At 60.1% G+C, this 18,182-nt stretch overlaps 4 protein-coding genes and 1 long non-coding RNA gene across 5 annotated transcripts; 2 read left to right on the top strand and 3 right to left on the bottom strand.

Annotated features, from left to right (window-relative positions):
- The first annotated feature begins 1,430 nt into the window (after positions 1–1,430).
- MPZ (myelin protein zero) lies at positions 1,431–7,990 on the top strand. Its single transcript, XM_085209660.1, has 6 exons — positions 1,431–1,555; positions 4,956–5,122; positions 5,209–5,422; positions 6,627–6,762; positions 6,860–6,920; positions 7,060–7,990. Exons 1-6 carry the CDS (start codon positions 1,489–1,491, stop codon positions 7,162–7,164), a joined length of 750 nt encoding a protein of 249 aa, XP_085065786.1. The 5' UTR covers positions 1,431–1,488; the 3' UTR covers positions 7,165–7,990.
- LOC146542657 (uncharacterized) lies at positions 1,529–5,098 on the bottom strand. The gene is made up of 3 exons (XR_014879792.1): positions 4,969–5,098; positions 2,884–2,955; positions 1,529–2,760 (listed from the first exon to the last, which is right to left on the bottom strand). It is a non-coding gene; the product is annotated as an uncharacterized LOC146542657 (long non-coding RNA).
- Positions 7,991–8,729: 739 nt separating the features above from the next.
- Positions 8,730–11,228, bottom strand: PCP4L1 (Purkinje cell protein 4 like 1). The gene is made up of 3 exons (XM_085209769.1): positions 10,685–11,228; positions 10,498–10,552; positions 8,730–9,472 (listed from the first exon to the last, which is right to left on the bottom strand). The coding sequence occupies exons 1-3, from the start codon at positions 11,189–11,191 to the stop codon at positions 9,327–9,329; spliced, it is 708 nt and encodes a 235-aa protein (XP_085065895.1). The 5' UTR covers positions 11,192–11,228; the 3' UTR covers positions 8,730–9,326.
- Positions 11,229–11,420: 192 nt separating this feature from the next.
- On the top strand, positions 11,421–16,108 carry NR1I3 (nuclear receptor subfamily 1 group I member 3). The gene is made up of 9 exons (XM_010726394.4): positions 11,421–11,631; positions 12,396–12,561; positions 13,004–13,134; positions 13,655–13,821; positions 13,893–14,101; positions 14,774–14,919; positions 14,995–15,111; positions 15,180–15,285; positions 15,886–16,108. The coding sequence occupies exons 2-9, from the start codon at positions 12,398–12,400 to the stop codon at positions 16,013–16,015; spliced, it is 1,170 nt and encodes a 389-aa protein (XP_010724696.1). The 5' UTR covers positions 11,421–11,631; positions 12,396–12,397; the 3' UTR covers positions 16,016–16,108.
- On the bottom strand, positions 16,079–18,155 carry TOMM40L (translocase of outer mitochondrial membrane 40 like). The gene is made up of 4 exons (XM_085209770.1): positions 18,006–18,155; positions 17,841–17,917; positions 16,600–16,702; positions 16,079–16,525 (listed from the first exon to the last, which is right to left on the bottom strand). Exons 1-4 carry the CDS (start codon positions 18,067–18,069, stop codon positions 16,386–16,388), a joined length of 384 nt encoding a protein of 127 aa, XP_085065896.1. The 5' UTR covers positions 18,070–18,155; the 3' UTR covers positions 16,079–16,385.
- Between the last annotated feature and the right edge of the window lie 27 nt (positions 18,156–18,182).

An 18,182-nucleotide genomic window follows, 5' to 3' on the forward strand; every position in this document is an offset into this window, starting at 1 on the left:
TCCCATATCCCCTTGTCCGCGTGTCCCCACATCTCCATGTCTGTTTGTCCCCGTGTCCCTGTTTCTAAATGTCTGTCTGTCCATATGTCTGTGTGTCCTCCTACCCCCTTGCCCCCATACCCCCATGTCTGTATGTCCCCGTGTGTCCCCATATCCATGTGTCCCCATGTCCCTCTGTCCATACGTCCCTGTGTCCCCATACCCCATGTCTGTATGTCCCTGTGTGTCCGTGTGTCCCCACATCCCTCTGTCCCCATAACCATGTGTGCCCCATGTCCCTCTGCCCCCATACCCGTGTCCCCATATCCATCCATGTCCCCATACCCATATCCCCATATCCGTGTCCCCATACCCATGTCCCCATATCCATGTCCCCAAATCCATCCATGTCCCCATATCCATCCATGTCCCCATACCCATGTCCCCATATCCATGTCCCCAAATCCATCCATGTCCCCATATCCATGTCTCCATACCCATCTATGTCCCCATACCCATGTCCCCATATCCATCCATGTCCCCATACCCATGTCCCCATATCCATGTCCCCAAATCCATCCATGTCCCCATACCCATCTATGTCCCCATGCCTATGTCCCCATATCCATGTCCCCATACCCATGTCCCCATATCCATCCATGTCCCCATACCCATGTCCCCATACCCATGTCCCCATACCCATCTATGTCCCCATACCCATCTATGTCCCCATACCCATGTCCCCATACCCATGTCCCCATATCCATGTCCCCATATCCATCCATGTCCCCATACCCATGTCCCCATATCCATGTCCCCAAATCCATCCATGTCCCCATATCCATGTCCCCATACCCATCCATGTCCCCATATCCATGTCCCCATACCCATCTATGTCCCCATACCTATGTCCCCATACCCATGTCCCCATACCCATGTCCCCATACCCATCTATGTCCCCATATCCATGTCCCCATACCCATGTCCCCATACCCATCTATGTCCCCATACCCATGTCCCCATACCCATGTCCCCATACCCATCTATGTCCCCATACCCATCTATGTCCCCATACCCATGTCCCCATACCCATGTCCCCATACCCATCTATGTCCCCATACCCATCTATGTCCCCATACCCATGTCCCCATACCCATGTCCCCATACCCATCTATGTCCCCATACCCATCTATGTCCCCATACCCATGTCCCCATACCCATGTCCCCATACCCATGTCCCCATACCCATGTCCCCAATCCACATTCCTCCCCTCCCGCCCCCATTGCCTCAGGGAATGCAGCCTCACAAAGCCCCCTCTGTGCCCACCGCATGCCTTCCCCTCCTCTCCCAACCCCAAGACAAAACATCCCCTGTTCCCAAATCCCACCCCCCGGGGGACTCAGCCGCCCTACAACCCTCATCCCATTGGCCTCCAATTGGCCCCACTCGATGCTGCTGGCCCTTAAACCCCACAGCCCGCCCTCCAGGCACCCTCTGACAGCACCAAGATGGCGCTGGGTGCCATCGGGGCCGGACGCCTCCTCCTCCTCCTCGCCGGGCTGCTGGCGGCGTTGGGTGAGCGGGGACGGCGGTGGGGATGGTTATAGGGGTCGTAATAGGGGGGAAGGCGGTGGTGTCCGTGTGGGGGCAATTGGGTGGTTGGGTGGTGGAGGTGGAGGATTGTGATGTGGGACTGTAGGAGTGTAGGGTCGTGGGGATGTAGGGTCTTGGAAATGTAGAATCTTGGAAATGTAGGATCGTGGGGATGTAGGGTCGTAGGGATGTAGGGTCTTGGAAATGTAGGATCTTGGAAATGTAGGATCGTGGGGATGTAGGATCTTGGAAATGTAGGATCATGGGGATGTAGGGTCGTAGGGATGTAGGATCTTGGAAATATAGGATCATAGGGATGTAGGATTGTGGGGATGTAGGGTCGTAGGGATGTAGGGTCTTGGAAATATAGGATCATAGGGATGTAGGATCGTGGGGATGTAGGGTCGTAGGGATGTAGGATCTTGGAAATATAGGATCATAGGGATGTAGGATCGTAGGGATGTAGGGTCGTAGGGATGTAGGGTCTTGGAAATATAGGATCATAGGGATGTAGGATTGTGGGGATGTAGGATCATGAGGATGTAGGACTGTGGGGATATAGGATCATGGGGATGTAGGGTCGTAGGGATGTAGGGTCTTGGAAATATAGGATCATAGGGATGTAGGATTGTGGGGATGTAGGATCATGAGGATGTAGGACTGTGGGGATATAGGATCATGGGGATGTAGGGTCTTGGAAATGTAGGATCTTGGAAATGTAGGATCGTGGGGATGTAGGGTCGTAGGGATGTAGGGTCGTAGGATGGTGGGGATGTAGGATTGTGGGGATGTAGGATCGTGAGGATGTAGGACTGTGGGGATGTAGGATCATGGGGATGTAGGGTCTTGGAAATGTAGGATCTTGGAAATGGGGATGTAGGGTCATAGGGATGTAGGATCATAGGGATGTAGGATCGTGGGGATGAAGGACCATGGGGATGAAGGACCATGGGGATGTAGGACAATGGAGATGTAGGATGATGGGGCTGTGGGATCACAAAGATGTAGGATCTCAGAAACGTAGGACTGTAGAACTGTAGGAATCCTGGAGCTGTAGGATCATGGAGATGTAGGATCATGGGGCTGCAGGACTGTAGAACTGTAGGATGGTGGAACTGTGGGATTGTAGAATCACAGGATCGTGGACTTGTGGGATGGTAGGGTCGCAGAAACGTCGAGTTGTAGAGCTGTAGAATGATAGGATCGTAGGATTGTAGGGTTGGAGATGGAATTGTAGGGTCACAGAAGCATAGACTCGGAGAAACATAGAGGGCTATGATCAGAGTCATAGGATCATCGGGTCACGGAACCATAGCACTGTAGGGTCGTCAAATCATGGGGCCATAGGATCGTGGGGTCGTGGGATCAGAGGGTCACAGAACCTAAAGAGTGGAAAACACCCCACAGGGATCATTGGGGTCAACTGCCATGGGGCTCTGAGGAGACCCCAGTGCCACCACCACCACGCGTCCCCACAGCCACCATAACAAGGAGCCATTGACCCTTCCAACAAAATCCCTTTGGTGACATTCGGGGACTTTGGCACGGCGCCAGTGTGGGGGCACAGAGCAGCTGGAGTCCCTATGGGGCTGCTGGGTGTCCCTATGGGGCTGGTGGGTGTCCCTATGGGGCTGCTGGGTGTCCCCATGGAGCTGGTGGGTGTCCCTATGGGGCTGGTGGGTGTCCCTATGGGGCTGGTGGGTGTCCCTATGGGGCTGCTGGGTGTCCCCATGGAGCTGGTGGGTGTCCCTATGGGGCTGCTGGGTGTCCCTATGGGGCTGGTGGGTGTCCCTATGGGGCTGTTGGGTGTCCCCATGGAGCTGGTGGGTGTCCCCATGGGGCTGATGGCTTCGCCAGTGCCATGTTGGTGTCCCCATGGGGCACTGTGGTTCTACTGGTGCCATACTGGTGTCCCAATAGGTGCCATATTGGTGTCCCCATAGGGCACTGTGGCTCTACTGGTGCCATACTGGTGTCCCAATAGGTGCCATACTGGTGTCCCCATAGGGCACTGATGGCTCTACTGGTGCCATACTGGTGTCCCCACAGGGCACTGTGGCTCTACTGGCACCATACTGGTGTCCCAATAGGTGCCATACTGGTGTCCCAATAGGTGCCATACTGGTGTCCCCATGCGTCACTGTGGCTCTACTGGCGCCATGCTGACCCAGTGGCACTGATGGCTCTACTGGTGCCATACTGGTGTCCCAATAGGTGCCATACTGGTGTCCCAATAGGGCACTATGGCTCTACTGGTGCCATACTGGTGTCCCAATAGGTGCCATACTGGTGTCCCCATGGGTCACTGTAGCTCTACTGGCGCCATGCTGTTGACCCAGTGGCACTGATGGCTCTACTGGTGTCATACTGGTGTCCCAATAGGTGCCATACTGGTGTCCCCATAGGGCACTGTGTCTCTACTGATGCCATACTGGTGTCCCAGTAGGTGCCATACTGGTGTCCCAATAGGTGCCATACTGTTACTGTAGCTCTACTGGCGCCATGCTGTTGACCCAGTGGCACTGATGGCTCTACTGGTGCCATACTGGTGTCCCCATGGGTCACTGTGGCTCTACTGGTGCCATACTGGTGTCCCAATAGGTGCCATACTGGTGTCCCCATGGGTCACTGTGGCTCTACTGGTGCCATACTGGTGTCCCAATAGGTGCCATACTGTTACCCTGGCTCTACTGGCGCCATGCTGTTGTCCCAATAGGTGCCATACTGGTGTCCCCATAGGGCACTGTGGCTCTACTGGTGACATACTGGTGTCCCCATGAGTCACTGTGGCTCTACTGGCGCCATGCTGTTGACCCGGTGGCACTGATGGCTCTACTGGTGCCATACTGGTGTCCCAATAGGTGCCATACTGGTGTCCCATAGGGCACTGTGGCTCTACTGGTGCCATACTAGTGTCCCAATAGGTGCCATACTGGTGTCCCCATGGGTCACTGTGGCTCTACTGGTGCCATACTGGTGTCCCAATAGGTGCCATACAGGTATCCCAAAAGGGCACTGTGGCTCTACTGGTGCCATACTGGTGTCCCAATAGGTGCCATACTGGTGTCCCAATAGGTGCCATACTGGTGTCCCCATGGGTCACTGTGGCTCTACTGGTGCCATACTGGTGTCCCAATAGGTGCCATACCGGTGTCCCCATGCGTCACTGTGGCTCTACTGGTGCCATACTGGTGTCCCAATAGGTGCCATACTGGTGTCCCCATGGGTCACTGTGGCTCTACTGGTGCCATACTGGTGTCCCAATAGGTGCCATACTGTTACCCTGGCTCTACTGGTGCCATGCTGTTGACCCGGTGGCACTGATGGCTCTACTGGTGCCATACTGGTGTCCCCGTGGGGCTGACAGCTCCTCCCCCCCCAGGGCTGTCCCCCACCTTGGCCATCCACGTGTACACAGCGCGGGAGGTGTACGGCACCGTGGGCTCCCACGTCACCCTCTCGTGCAGCTTCTGGTCCAGCGAATGGATCTCAGAGGACATCTCCATCACCTGGCACTTCCAGGCTGAGGGCAGCCGTGACAGCATCTCCGTGAGCACCGCACCGCGTCCCACCCCGGGGTGCATCGCCACCCGAACCCTGACCCGAACCTCCCCCCCTGTCTCTCCCCCCCCCAGATATTCCACTACGCCAAAGGCCAACCCTACATCGATGACGTGGGTTCCTTCAAGGAACGCATGGAGTGGGTGGGAAACCCCCGGCGCAAGGATGGATCCATCGTCATCCACAACCTGGACTACACCGACAACGGGACCTTCACCTGCGATGTCAAAAACCCCCCTGACATCGTGGGGAAATCCTCCCAGGTCACCCTTTATGTCTTAGAGAAAGGTACGGCCATCCACGTCCCCATTCCCACCCCCATATTGCTGTCCCCACCCCCATATCATTGTCCCCATCCCCATATTGCTGTCCCCACCCCCATATCATTGTCCCCACCCCCATATTGCTGTCCCCATCCCCATATTGCTGTCCCCATCCCCATATCATTGTCCCCACCCCCTTATCGTTGTCCCCTTCCCCATATCATTGTCCCCTTCCCCATATTGCTGTCCCCATCCCCATATCATTGTCCCCATCCCCATATTGCTGTCCCCATCCCCATATTGCTGTCCCCATCCCCATATCGTTGTCCCCATCCCCATATTGCTGTCCCCATCCCCATATTGCTGTCCCCACCCCCATATCATTGTCTCCATCCCCATATTGCTGTCCCCATCCCCATATCATTGTCCCCACCCCCATATCATTGTCCCCATCACCATATCGCTGTCCCCACCCCCATATTGCTGTTCCCATCCCCATATCATTGTCCCCACCCCCATATCATTGTCCCCATCCCCATATTGCTGTCCCCATCCCCGTATCATTGTCCCCTTCCCCATATTGCTGTCCCCATCTCCATATCATTGTCCCCACCCCCATATCATTGTCCCCATCCCCATATTGCTGTCCCCATCTCCATATCATTGTCCCCACCCCCATATCATTGTCCCCATCCCCATATTGCTGTCCCCATCTCCATATCATTGTCCCCACCCCCATATCATTGTCCCCATCCCCATATTGCTGTCCCCATCTCCATATCATTGTCCCCATCCCCACACATCCCCATCCCTGTATCATTGTCCCCACCCCCATATCTCTGTCCCCATCCCATATTGTTGTCCCCATCCCCACCCCCACATCACTGTCCCCATCCCCACATGTCCCCATCCCCATATCTCTGTCCCCATCCCCATATCTCTGTCCCCATCCCCACATCTTTGTCCCCATCCCCACATCTTTGTCCCCATCCCCACATCACTGTCCCCATCCCCACATGTCCCCATCCCCACATGTCCCCATCCCCACATCTCTGTCCCCATCCCCACATGTCCCCATCCCCACATCTCTGTCCCCATCCCCACATCACTGTCCCCATCCCCATACCTCTGTCCCCACCCCACTCACATCCCCATACCTCTGTCCCCACCCCCCGCCCCACACCCACGGGATGTCCCCGATGTCCCCGATGTCCCCGATGTCCCCGCAGTCCCCACTCGTTACGGCATCGTTCTGGGCTCCATCATCGGCGTTGCCCTCCTGTTGGTGGCCCTGCTGGTGGCCCTGGTTTACCTGCTGCGTTTCTGCTGGCTGCGCAGGCAGGCGGTGCTGCAGAGACGGCTGAGGTGAGTCGTCACCGATAATTTGGGGGTAAAAACCACCCCAAAACGGGGCCGCGTCGCGGATGGGAACTGACGGCTTCCATCCCCGCACCCACCGTAGTGCCATGGAGAAGGGGAAGCTGCAGAGATCGGCCAAAGACGCTTCCAAACGCAGCCGGCAGGTGGGACAAAAGGGGACAAAGGGACGCGTGGGGCGCAGTTCCCACCTCCTGCTCCGTGGGGGGGGGGTGACGACGGGGTGACGACGGGGTGACGACGGGGTGACGACGGGGTGACGACGGGCTTTGCCGTCCCCCGCAGGCTCCCGTGCTTTACGCCATGCTGGACCACAGCCGCAGCACCAAAGCGAGCGCCGAGAAAAAAACCAAAGGAGCTCCGGGTGAACCCCGAAAGGATAAAAAATAGCGGTTAGAGGGCAGGGAAGGTGCCCCAACCCCCCCTCCAGATGGGGAGAGCACCGCAGGACCCCCCAAAACCCCGAAGGTGGTGATGACCATCGAGATGGAGCTGCGGGGGGAGACCCCAACGAGCGCCCGCTCCCCATCGCGGGGCAGCTTGGCGGGCGCCCTGCGGAGCATCCTTCACCCCAACCGTGTGGGGAGGTGACCCCAAACCCCCCCCAGACTCCCCCAAAACCCCCCCGGCAATGGGGACCCGGCGACGAGCAGGGTGTGGTGCTCAGCCCCGGTCCCCCCCCCCCGTACCCCACAGCCCCCCAATATCGGCACCTTCCTCTGCGCGACCGCTTCACACCCCCCCCCCCCCCCCGCACCCCCCCATCGCACCCCAGAGCTCTGATGTAATTTTTATTTCTATTCCAACCCCAAAACCATCGAATTTTCGCTGCCCCGTCCGGGTTGTTTCCGTCCCCCCCCTCCTCGGGGACGGTGCCGCCCCCTCCCCATAAACCACCCCCAACTTCCTCCATCCCCATCCTTTCCTCCATCCCCATTTATTCCCCCTGTTCTCGCCGTTTTCTCGTCTCTCCCCGCGACCGACCCACGATGACGTCGCAGGGTACCCCAAACCCCCGCCCCATCCCCTCCGCCCTATTAACCCTCCCACCCCATAACCCCAACCCCAAAGCCTCGCAGAGGAGGAGAGGCTGCGGTGCCCACCGCCCGCTTCGAGGCGCTGCTCTCTTCCCCCCCTTTATCCCCATCCCCACAGCGCCCTTAATAAAACTCACATCTCCCGTGCGCCCCGTTGAGGATTTAGGGCGTCATCCCCATGGAGGTTCAGCTTTTTGGGGTCTCCCGGGGGTGGAGGGGGGAGGGTGGCTGAGCGCTCGCAAACTCGTTACACGCAGCCCCAAATCACGTGCTGTGCTTTCCCCAACTCTCGTCGCATCGGCGTTAATTAAAGCTCCCCTCCCACCCCCAAACGAAGCTATAGGGTGGATTTGGGGTCTTCCATTCCTCACCTCACCCCTCCCCAGTGGGGACCTGGCACTGTCTGCCCCCCCCCGCTTCAAGCTTACATTTGGAGGCTGCCCCTACATTATGGCACGGTGCCCCAACCCCGCAGCGCCCGCAGCCCCCACCCTACCGACCCTATAATTGGCTTTGCCCTAATAAGTCTGCAGAGCGCCCGGGGGCAGCGTTATGGGGCAGCCCTAAGCCCCATGGGGCGTCCCCTCCTCTTGGCTACGGGGATTATTTTCCTATCCAGAGCTATTTCTGCTCCGAACCGTTCCCGGTGTCCCCATATCACCCCATAGAACCCACAGTGCCGCCGACCCCAAAGCCCCGAGGACTGGGGGGGGGGGAGGGGGGCAGGCAGGAGAGGGGGAAACCCAATGATGGGGTGAGGACCCAAAGCTGAGCCCCACTGATAGGAGGTCCCAATGCCCCCACCCTAAAGGGACACCTCCACCTTAAAGGGGACACCTCGGATGGGGCCACCCCAAAAGGGGACACGGATAAATTTGGGGTTATGGGGGGGATCCCACACAGACCACACCAGCTCTCTTCTCCCACTGCTTTATTCCAGTGCTCACCCCCCCCCAAAAGCAAAGTGGGGGGGGGATATGGGTGACACAGCCTTCAACACCCCCTGCCCCTTTAAGAGGATATGGGGGGGTCCCTCATTTGGGGGACACCATCCCATAAACACCCCCCCCCCCCCCCAACATCAGCATCGCCACGAAGGGGGACAAACGGGGTCACCCCGGGGGACGGGGAGGTGCCCCCCCTCTTACAGCAGGGCGGGGGGACATTTGGGGACCCCCCCCCACATGAAGGAGGGGACCCTCACCTATAGGTTAGGGCTGAACTCTTGACGTGACCCCATAGGAGAGCTGAGCCCCCATAACGAGGACGGGGGGGGGCGGGAGGGGGGGCGGGATGGAGCTGTGGTCCCTATGCAAATAATGGGGTCGGGATGGAGCTGTGGTCCCTATGCAAATAATGGGGTCGGGGGGCGGGATGGAGCTGTGGTCCCTATGCAAATAATGGGGTCGGGGGGCGGGATGGAGCTGTGGTCCCTATGCAAATAATGGGGTCGGGGGGCGGGATGGAGCTGTGGTCCCTATGCAAATAATGGGGTTGGGGGGGGGAGGGGGGTTTTTAGGGTCCCGATTCCTTTTTGCGTTTCTGGAAGCGGCGGAATTTCCCCTGGATGGCGAGAGCCGCCCGCTCCGTTTCGGGTGCGTTCAGATCGATGTCGATCAGCTCCTCCTCCTCCTCCGTTCTTTTGGGGTCGGCAGCTTTGGCTGGGGGTTTGGGGTGGGGGGAGACACAAAAGGGGCTGCATTGCTCACAGCCCCTCGGATCGATGCCAGCACCCCCCATATGTCGGAGATGTGGGGACCCTAAAAGTGGCCCCATCTGTATTGGGGATACCCGGGGTGCGCCCCAAAACCATCATGGGGCACCTAAAGGTGCACCCCAAAAGACACCTCAGCATCAATACGGGGCAAGGAGCACCGAAAAGGGCATCCCAAAACCCTACAGGGGGCGATGGGGGACCCCGAAACCCCATCTGTAATAGGGATACCCAAAGTGCGCCCCAAAACCCTACAGGGGGCGATGGGGGACCCCAAAACCCTATCTGTAATAGGGATACCCAAAGGTGCACCCCAAAACCCTACAGGGGGCGATGGGGGACCCCGAAACCCCATCTGTAATAGGGATACCCAAAGTGCGCCCCAAAACCCTACAGGGGGCGATGGGGGACCCCAAAACCCCATCAGTAATAGGGATACCCAAAGGTGCACCCCAAAACCCTACAGGGGGCGATGGGGGACCCCAAAACCCTATCTGTAATAGGGATACCCAAAATGCGCCCCAAAACTCCATAGGGGGCAATGGGGGACCCCAAAACCCCATCTGTAATAGGGATACCCAAAGTGCGCCCCAAAACCCTCATGGGACACCTAAAGGTGCACCCCAAAAGCCCCCCCAGCTGCAATACAGGGCAAGGAGCACCCAACGGCGCACCCCAAAACCCTACAGCAGCACTGGGGCCACCCAAGGCTGCCCCCCAAGCCCTCCCCCAGGGCAGGGGGCGCCCCATAACCCAAAGCTGCGCCCCCAAACCCTTATGGGGCACTCAGAACACCCAGAGCTGCCGCCCCAAAACCCCAATGGGAGAACTTGCGACCCCCAAAATTGTCCCCCAAACCCTTACGGGACACCAGGGACACCCAAAGGAGCGCAGCCCGGCTTCGTCCCCCCCTCCCCATCCCCGAATCCCACCCGCCCCACATCTTTGGGGTCCCCATATGGGGTCCCTCACCTTCCTGCTGCCCTCCGGGTGCCTCCGTAGGACGCGGGGATGCATCGGGACTGCGCTGCGGGGAGAGCAGACAGCGGGTGACCCCGGATTTCCCCTTTATTCCCCTTTATTCCCCTTTATTCCCCTTTATTCCCCTTTTTCCCCCTTTTTTCCCCCCCTTTTTCCCCCCTTACCCCCCAGCTCTCACCGCACTCATCGCCATCCGCCGCTCTGCGCCCCTCCGCTCCGACTCCGCTTTTAAAGGAGGCGCGATTGAGTGACAGCCGCCGGCAGCCAATGGGGAGAGAGGGGGGCGGGGTTTATCGGACACACCCACACGCGCGTCCCCCCTCGTCTGAGCCTCGACTTTTGTCCCCATCCCTGTCCCGTGTGTCCCCTGTCCCCATAGCTTTATCCTAAAGCCCGTCCACTGCTTCCTCCCATCCCTGTCCCCATGTTTGTCCCCATCCTGTCCCCATTCCTGCCCCCCCCTTACCCCCATCCCTGTCCCCATCCCTGTCCCCATCCCTGCCTCTCCCCAAATCTTCCCCACCCCTATCCATGACTTTGTCCCCATTCCTGCCCTCCTGTGTGTCCCCTGTCCCCACGGCTTTGTCCTAAAGCCCGTCCCCCGCTTCCCCCCTATGTGTCCCCATGTTTGTCCCCATCCCTGTCCCCATTCCTTTCCCCCCCTTGTCCCCATTCCTGTCCCCATCCCTGTCCCCGTGCCTGTTTCTGTCCGCCTCTCCCCACATCTTCCCCACCCCATCCATGACTTTGTCCCCACCCCTGCCCCCTGCGAGTCCCCTGTCCCCATACCTCTGTCCTAAAGCCTCTCCCCTGCTTCCCCCCACCCCTGTCCCCACGCCTGCCTATCCCCGTGCTTATCCCATCCCTGTCCCCTTCTTGTCCCTTACCTCCCTCCCACTGTCCCCCACCCATCCCCATTCTGCACCATCCCCTGCCCGTCCCCACGTGCCACCCATGTCCCCACCTGTCCCCACGTGCCACCCATCCCCGCCTCTCCGCAGCTCAAGTTCAAAGTTCAAACTCCACGGGGCCACAGCGGGGACGAACGTGGAGCGGTGACAGCCCCAAAACAGTGGGGACTTTGGGGACACAACCACAGCGGTGACACCGGGCACAGCGTCCCAGGTACCGGAGGGCTCCTTCTCCCCGTGGGTCAGCCTGTGGGGCCGGTGGGACCAAGTGGCTTTGAGGGGACGAGGAGGGGACGCTGTGTCGGGGCAGGGCCAGGCGTCACAACGTGGGAACGTCACACAATGTGGGAATGTCACACAACGTGGGAATGTCACACAACGTGGGAATGTCACACGTCGTCCTGCAGGCCCCGTCCCCACAGCGTCCCCTGGGCCCTGGTGGCGCCATCGCTGATGGGCCCATCCCTTGGTGGCACCGACCCTGGTGACACCGCCCCCAGATGGCACCATCCGTAGTGCCACCACCCCGATGGCAACATCCCCCCGTGACACCGTTGCTGGTGTCACCACTCCCTGAAGACACCTTCCCCTGGTGGCACTGGACCCACATCCCCTAGTGTCACCACCCCCTGGTGGCACTGTCCCTGTCGGACCCATCCATGGTGACACTGTCCCCTTGTGGCACTGGCCCTGGTGTCACCCCCCGCCCCCCCGATGGCACCATCCCCATCTCTTATGGACACGCATCCCCTGGTGCCACCACCCATAGTGGCACCACCCCCTGATGGCCCTGTCCCTGTTGGGGACATCCCCTGATGGCACTGTTCCTGGTGTCACCATCCCCTGCTGTCACAATCCATGGTGGCACCACCCTCCGATGGCACCGTCCCTTGGTGCCACCATCCGTGGTGGCACTGTCCCTTTAGGACCCATCCCCCGGTGTCACCCCCCCGCTGATGGCCCTGTCCCTGTCCCCAGCCATGTCCCTGTCCAGCCCCTCGGACCCGGACAGCCCCGGGGTGCAGCGCTGTCCCAATGTCACCGATGTCCCCGAGGAGCCGAAGGTTTGCGCTGTGTGCGGGGACCGGGCCACCGGGTACCACTTCCACGTGATGAGCTGCGAAGGGTGCAAAGGGTTCTTCAGGTGGGACGGGGGGCTGGGACAGGACAAGATGGGACGGAGAGGGACGGGGTGGGGGACAGAAGGGGACGGGTGGCGGCGAGAGAGGACGGCATGGGACAAAAGCAGACGCAAAGGCACAGCGGTGACAAAGGCGTCCCCAACCCGAGCGCTGCTGTGCCCCCAGGGCACGGTGCTGGTTGTCATGGCTCAGCTCTGCCCCCAGATCCCCACGTCTCCTATCCCCACGTCCCCCATCTCCATCTCCGTGTCCCCACGTCCCCACATCCCATATTCCCACGTCCCTCGGTCCCCATCCCACATCTCCAACTCCACGTCCCCCCTCCCACATCCCCGTCTCCACATCCTCACGTCCCCCTCTCCCGCATCCCTCCACCCCCGTGACCCACAGCCCCGTGTCCCCACGGCCCCCTCGCCCATAACCCCAAATCCCTGTGACCCCCAGGCGCTCCATCCTTAAGGCTGTGCACTTCACCTGCCCCTTCGCCCGGAGCTGCCCCATAACCAAGGCCAAGCGGCGGCAGTGCCAGGCGTGCCGCCTCCAGAAGTGCCTCGACGTGGGGATGAGGAAGGACAGTGAGTGCCACCATGGGGTGGGGGGAGAAGGGAGGGGCTGAGTGGGGACAAGAGGAGACGCTGGGGTGGGAGAAAGGGGCTTTGAGAGAGAGGGGACAGGAGGGGATGGGGGGCGAAGGGGGATGTGAGGGTGGAAGGGGTGACGGGGGACCGGGGTGGGGCTGAGATGGGGCTTGGATGGGACAACAGGAGACAGAGAGAGGGAACTGGCACAACGGGAGATGGGACAAAGGACACTGAGAGGAGCCAGAGAGGACATTCGGAAGACCCCAACGGGACAGAGGACACTGGGGGGACCTAAACGGGACAACGGGGGACTCTGCTGCGCAAAAGGGAGAAGGGACAGCGGGGGGGACCCAGAGGGGCCACGGAGGACCATCCCGGGGGGGGATGGCAGGGGAGCAACCTGAAGGCACCTGAAGGGTGAGACGAGGGAGGGACGGCGGCGCCCCGGCAGCTCCGTGCGCCCGGTGCCGAACTCGGTGCCGTGCCTGGCGGTGCTGACACGTGCGGGGCGCAGTGATCATGTCAGAGGAGGCCGTGGGCCGACGCCGGGCGCTGCGGCTGCAGCGGAGGTTGGCACAGGCACAGCCCGGGGGGCTGACGCAGGAGCAGCAGGAGCTCATCGGCATCCTCATCGCCGCACACAAACGCACCTTCGACTCCAGCTTCTTCCAGCACTGCCAGGTGAGCTGGGAACCGCGGTGCCGTTGCCGTTGGGTCCCGGCCCGCTGCCGATGCCACATCTCTGCCCCCAGCCCGCCGTGCGTCTCTGCATCCCCGACCGGTGCTCCCAGAGCCCACCCAGACCGGGCGGCCCTTCGGCATCCCTGGCCCCACAGTTGCACTGTCTGGATGAGGATGTGCTGCTGCCCGACGTCTTCTCCATGCTGCTCCACATCGCCAACCTCAGCACCTTCATGATCCAGCAGGTCATCAAATTCGCCAAGGAGATCCCGGCGTTCAGGTGAGCGTGGTGCTGGGGTGGCCTCCCCAACCCCAGTGCCTCAAATCATCCCAGTGCCACCCCAAACCCAGTGCCACCCCAAACCCAGTGCCGTCCCCAAACCCCAGTGCCTTAACTCAATCCAGTGCCATCCCCAACCCCAGTGCCTTAACCCAGTGCCGTCCCCAAACCCAGTGCCTTAACTCATCCCAGTGCCACCCCAACCCCAGTGCCACCCCCAACCCCAGTGCCACCCCCAACCCAGTGCCTTAACTCAACCCAGTGCCACCCCAACCCCAGTGCCTTAACTCATCCCAGTGCCACCCCAACCCCAGTGCCACCCCCAACCCCAGTGCCTTAACTCATCCCAGTGCCACCCCAACCCCAGTGCCACCCCCAACCCCAGTGCCTTAACTCAACCCCAGTGCCTTAACTCAACCCCAGTGCCTTAACTCAACCCCAGTGCCTTAACTCAACCCCAGTGCCACCCCCAACCCCAGTGCCGTCCCCCAGCTCCATGCCATAACATGATGCCACAACCCAACTCGATGCCACAACCCGACATGGTGACATAATCCAACCCAAAGCCATCCCCAAACCCAATGCCATCCTTCAACTCAACCCAATACCCCCAACCCCATGCCATAACCCAACGTGGCCCCATCCCGCTCCTGACATTTTGCCCCACCACAGGGGGCTGCCCATCGATGACCAAATCTCGCTGCTCAAGGGAGCCATGCTGGGAATCTGCCAGGTCCAGTCCAACATGGTGTTCAACGAGGAGACCAACGCCTGGGAGTGCGGGCAGCACTGCTTCACCATCCAGGATGGAGCTCTGGGTGAGCACTGAGGTGGGGCGGAGGGGGTGGCCGTGTCCCCAGCTCGGCTCATCGGCGTCCCCTCACTCTCCACAGTTGGCTTCCAGCAGATCTACCTGGAGCCGCTGCTCAAATTCCACATCAGCCTGAAGAAGCTGCGGCTGCACGAGGCTGAGTACGTCCTGCTGCTGGCCGTGCTGCTCTTCTCGCCAGGTAGGGGACGTGGTGGCCACGGTGGGCTCCCTTCGGCCACCAGCTGATGGCCACCCGTCGTCCCCCAGACCACGCCAGCGTCACCCAGCGGGATTTCATTGACCAGCTGCAGGAGAAGGCGGCCCTCACGCTCAAGAGCTACATCGACCACCAGCACCCCATGCCCGAGGGCAGGTAGCCACCACGGCCGCCACGTGGTCCCCAACGCCATGCGTGGTCCCCAACGCCATGCGTGGTCCCCAACGCCATGCGTGGTCCCCAACGCCATGCGTGGTCCCCAACGCCATGCGTGGTCCCCAACGCCATGGCCGTCCCCAAAGCCATGGCCGTCCCCAAAGCCATGGCCGTCCCCAAAGCCACACAAGATCCCCAATGCCACACAAGATCCCCAATGCCACACAAGATCCCCAATGCCACACAAGATCCCCAATGCCACGGGGTCATCCTCAGTGCCACGCGTGGTCCCCAGTTCCTCATGGTCATCCCCAACTCTGGATGTGGTCCCCAGTGCCACGCGTGGTCCCCGAAGCCACGCGGTCATCCTCAACACCACGTGCGCTCCCCACCTCTATTGGTCATCCCAATCCCACACGTGGTCGTCCCCAGTGCCACTCACGGTCCCCAACTCCAGCTGGTCCCCAGCTCCACATGCTCATCCCCACCGCCACTCGTGGTCCCCAACTCCACGCATCCTCCCCAACACCACAAGAAATCCCGGTCCCCAAAGCGTCCCCCAACACCTCGGGGACACCCAGCAGCTGCTCCCCGGCCCAGGTTCCTCTACGCCAAACTGCTGCTGCTGCTGACGGAGCTGCAGACCCTGAACGTGGAGAACACGCGGCAGATCCTCCACATCCAGCAGCTCTCCAGCATGACGCCGCTGCTCTCCGAAATCATCAGCTGAAGGCCAGCGGGGCGCTCAGCCCCCAGCCCCTCGCACACGCGGGGCTCCATCGCACTCTACAGGGCAGAGTAAAGCTCTTTTATTTTTCCAGGCTCTGTGGGTGCACTCTGTAGGGCGCTTCCAGTCCCTCCCTGCGTGGCCAAAGGGGGGGAAACTGAGGCACAGCAGCTCCGGGGTGGGCGGGATGGAAGCCCCAACTGCGGCTACGTCAACCCAAAGATCCTCCTGGTGCCGACACAGCGTCCCACGGTGCTGGCAGACCCCGGCCCCAGCTGGGCTGTGGGGCAGGTGACAGGTGGGCCTGGGGCAGGTGACAGGTTCCCCTGTGGCACGGTGGCTCCCTGAGCAGGATGGTGGCAGGCGCCGGCCCTCAGCCCACGATGACGCTGAAGCCGCAGTGGAAACGGTTCTTCCAATGGTTGAGGAAAGCACCCAGAGCCAACGTGACGGGCAGGGGGGGCAGCTTCTTCTCCAGCACCGCCCCGACGCTCCAGTTACTGTCCAGAAGCCCTGGTGGGGCGCGTGGGGGGCAGGTGTGAGCGGCTGGGGTCACGTAGGGGGGGTGGCTGCAGCCCCTCACTCACCTCTGAAGACGACGTTGGCCTGCGGCAGGTTGAGCTGGTAGCCAAAAGCAAAGGTGGTGTCCTGCAGCCGCGTGTTGGCCTCCAGCTCCACCCCAACCTGCACCTGGGGGGCACGAGCGTGAGGTTGGGGTGTGGGGCTGGGGTCCCTTCCAACCCAGCCACGCTGTGATCCCATGGTTTTATGGTCTTTAGAGTCCCTCACAACTCATCTGCGCTCTGATCCCGTGCACCTGCCATTTTAGGGTCCTTCCCAACCCCAACCATCGATCTATGGCTTTTTGTAGTTGAGCCCAAACACCCAAAGGTTCCACGATTCTGTATTCTTTGAGTTCTTTTCCAACCTCATCACTCCATGACTCTGTAATTCTGTATTTCAAAACTTTTTTTAACCCATCATTCTGTGATCTCTGAGGTCTGTTCCAACCCAACCACGCCGTGACCCCACAGTTCCGTGGTCTTTGGGGTCCCTTCCAACCCAACCATACTGAGATCCCACAGTTCCGTGGTCTTTGGGATCCTTTCCAACCCAACCACGCCATGACCCCACAGTTCCGTGGTCTTTGGGATCCTTTCCAACCCAACCACGCCGTCACCCCACAGTTCCGTGGTCTTTGGGATCCTTTCCAACCCAACCACGCCGTCACCCCACAGTTCCGTGGTCTTTGGGATCCTTTCCAACCCAACCACGCCATGATCCCACAATTCCATGGTCTCCGGGATCCCTTCCAACCCAACCATACTGAGATCCCACAGTTCCGTGGTCTTTGGGATCCCTTCCAACCCAACCACGCCATGACCCCACAGTTCTGTGGTCTTTGGGATCCCTTCCAACCCAACCATACTGAGATCCCACAGTTCCGTGGTCTTTGGGATCCCTTCCAACCCAACCATACTGAGATCCCACAGTTCCGTGGTCTTTGGGATCCCTTCCAACCCAACCATACTGAGATCCCACAGTTCTGTGGTCTTTGGGATCCCTTCCAACCCAACCACACCATGATCCCACAGTTCCGTGGTCTTTGGGATCCCTTCCAACCCAACCATACTGAGATCCCACAGTTCTGTGGTCTTTGGGATCCCTTCCAACCCAACCACACCATGACCCCACAGTTCCATGGTCTTTGGGATCCCTTCCAACCCAACCATACTGAGATCCCCCAGTTCCGTGGTCCTTGGGATCCCTTCCAACCCAATTCCAGGGCACCATGGTTCTACACCACACAAAGGGCCAGGATCCCCACCTGCTCGTTGGCTTTGTGATAATAACTCGCGTGGGCACCACCGTAGCCTACATTGAGCGTCGCCACCCACTTTGAAGCTGGAAGAAAGAAGCCAAAGGACAGGCAAGGGGACATTCCTGGGGACAACGTGGTGTCACCGTGCCCAGCTGCCAGCTGCCCTCATACCCGTGTATTTGCCTGCCAGTGTCAGGATGGCTCCTTCCTCCCCCGGCCGCCGGTGGTAAACCATCTCCCCACCCAACACCAGGCGGGAGGTGATGCTCTGAAGGAAATGTGCCACCAGGATCACTGCGGGGACAACGGGACCTCAGCACCCGGTGGCTCGATGGCCCCACACGGGGA

The sequence above is a fragment of the Meleagris gallopavo genome, chromosome 27 (genome assembly GCF_905368555.1).
Source record: "Meleagris gallopavo chromosome 27, MGAL_WU_HG_1.1, whole genome shotgun sequence".
Taxonomy (NCBI): domain Eukaryota; kingdom Metazoa; phylum Chordata; class Aves; order Galliformes; family Phasianidae; genus Meleagris; species Meleagris gallopavo.

Bases quoted from the DNA above. Each gene is read 5' to 3' on its own strand.
- PCP4L1 (XM_085209769.1), bottom strand. From the start codon at position 11,191: ATGGGGACAGGAATGGGGACAAGGGGGGGAAAGGAATGGGGACAGGGA. The intron at 10,553-10,684 runs GTGAGAGCTGGG...CTCTCCCCGCAG, and splicing joins GGCGGATGGCGATGAGTGCG to CGCAGTCCCGATGCATCCCC. The intron at 9,473-10,497 runs GTGAGGGACCCC...CCAAACCCCCAG, and splicing joins ACCCGGAGGGCAGCAGGAAG to CCAAAGCTGCCGACCCCAAA.
- TOMM40L (XM_085209770.1), bottom strand. From the start codon at position 18,069: ATGGTTTACCACCGGCGGCCGGGGGAGGAAGGAGCCATCCTGACACTG. The intron at 17,918-18,005 runs GTATGAGGGCAG...TCTTTCTTCCAG, and splicing joins ACTGGCAGGCAAATACACGG to CTTCAAAGTGGGTGGCGACG. The intron at 16,526-16,599 runs GTGAGTGAGGGG...GCGCCCCACCAG, and splicing joins GGCCAACGTCGTCTTCAGAG to GGCTTCTGGACAGTAACTGG.
- NR1I3 (XM_010726394.4), top strand. From the start codon at position 12,398: ATGTCCCTGTCCAGCCCCTCGGACCCGGACAGCCCCGGGGTGCAGCGC. The intron at 15,112-15,179 runs GTAGGGGACGTG...GTCGTCCCCCAG, and splicing joins CGTGCTGCTCTTCTCGCCAG to ACCACGCCAGCGTCACCCAG. The intron at 15,286-15,885 runs GTAGCCACCACG...TCCCCGGCCCAG, and splicing joins CACCCCATGCCCGAGGGCAG to GTTCCTCTACGCCAAACTGC.
- MPZ (XM_085209660.1), top strand. From the start codon at position 1,489: ATGGCGCTGGGTGCCATCGGGGCCGGACGCCTCCTCCTCCTCCTCGCC. The intron at 1,556-4,955 runs GTGAGCGGGGAC...CTCCCCCCCCAG, and splicing joins CGGGCTGCTGGCGGCGTTGG to GGCTGTCCCCCACCTTGGCC. The intron at 5,423-6,626 runs GTACGGCCATCC...ATGTCCCCGCAG, and splicing joins CCTTTATGTCTTAGAGAAAG to TCCCCACTCGTTACGGCATC.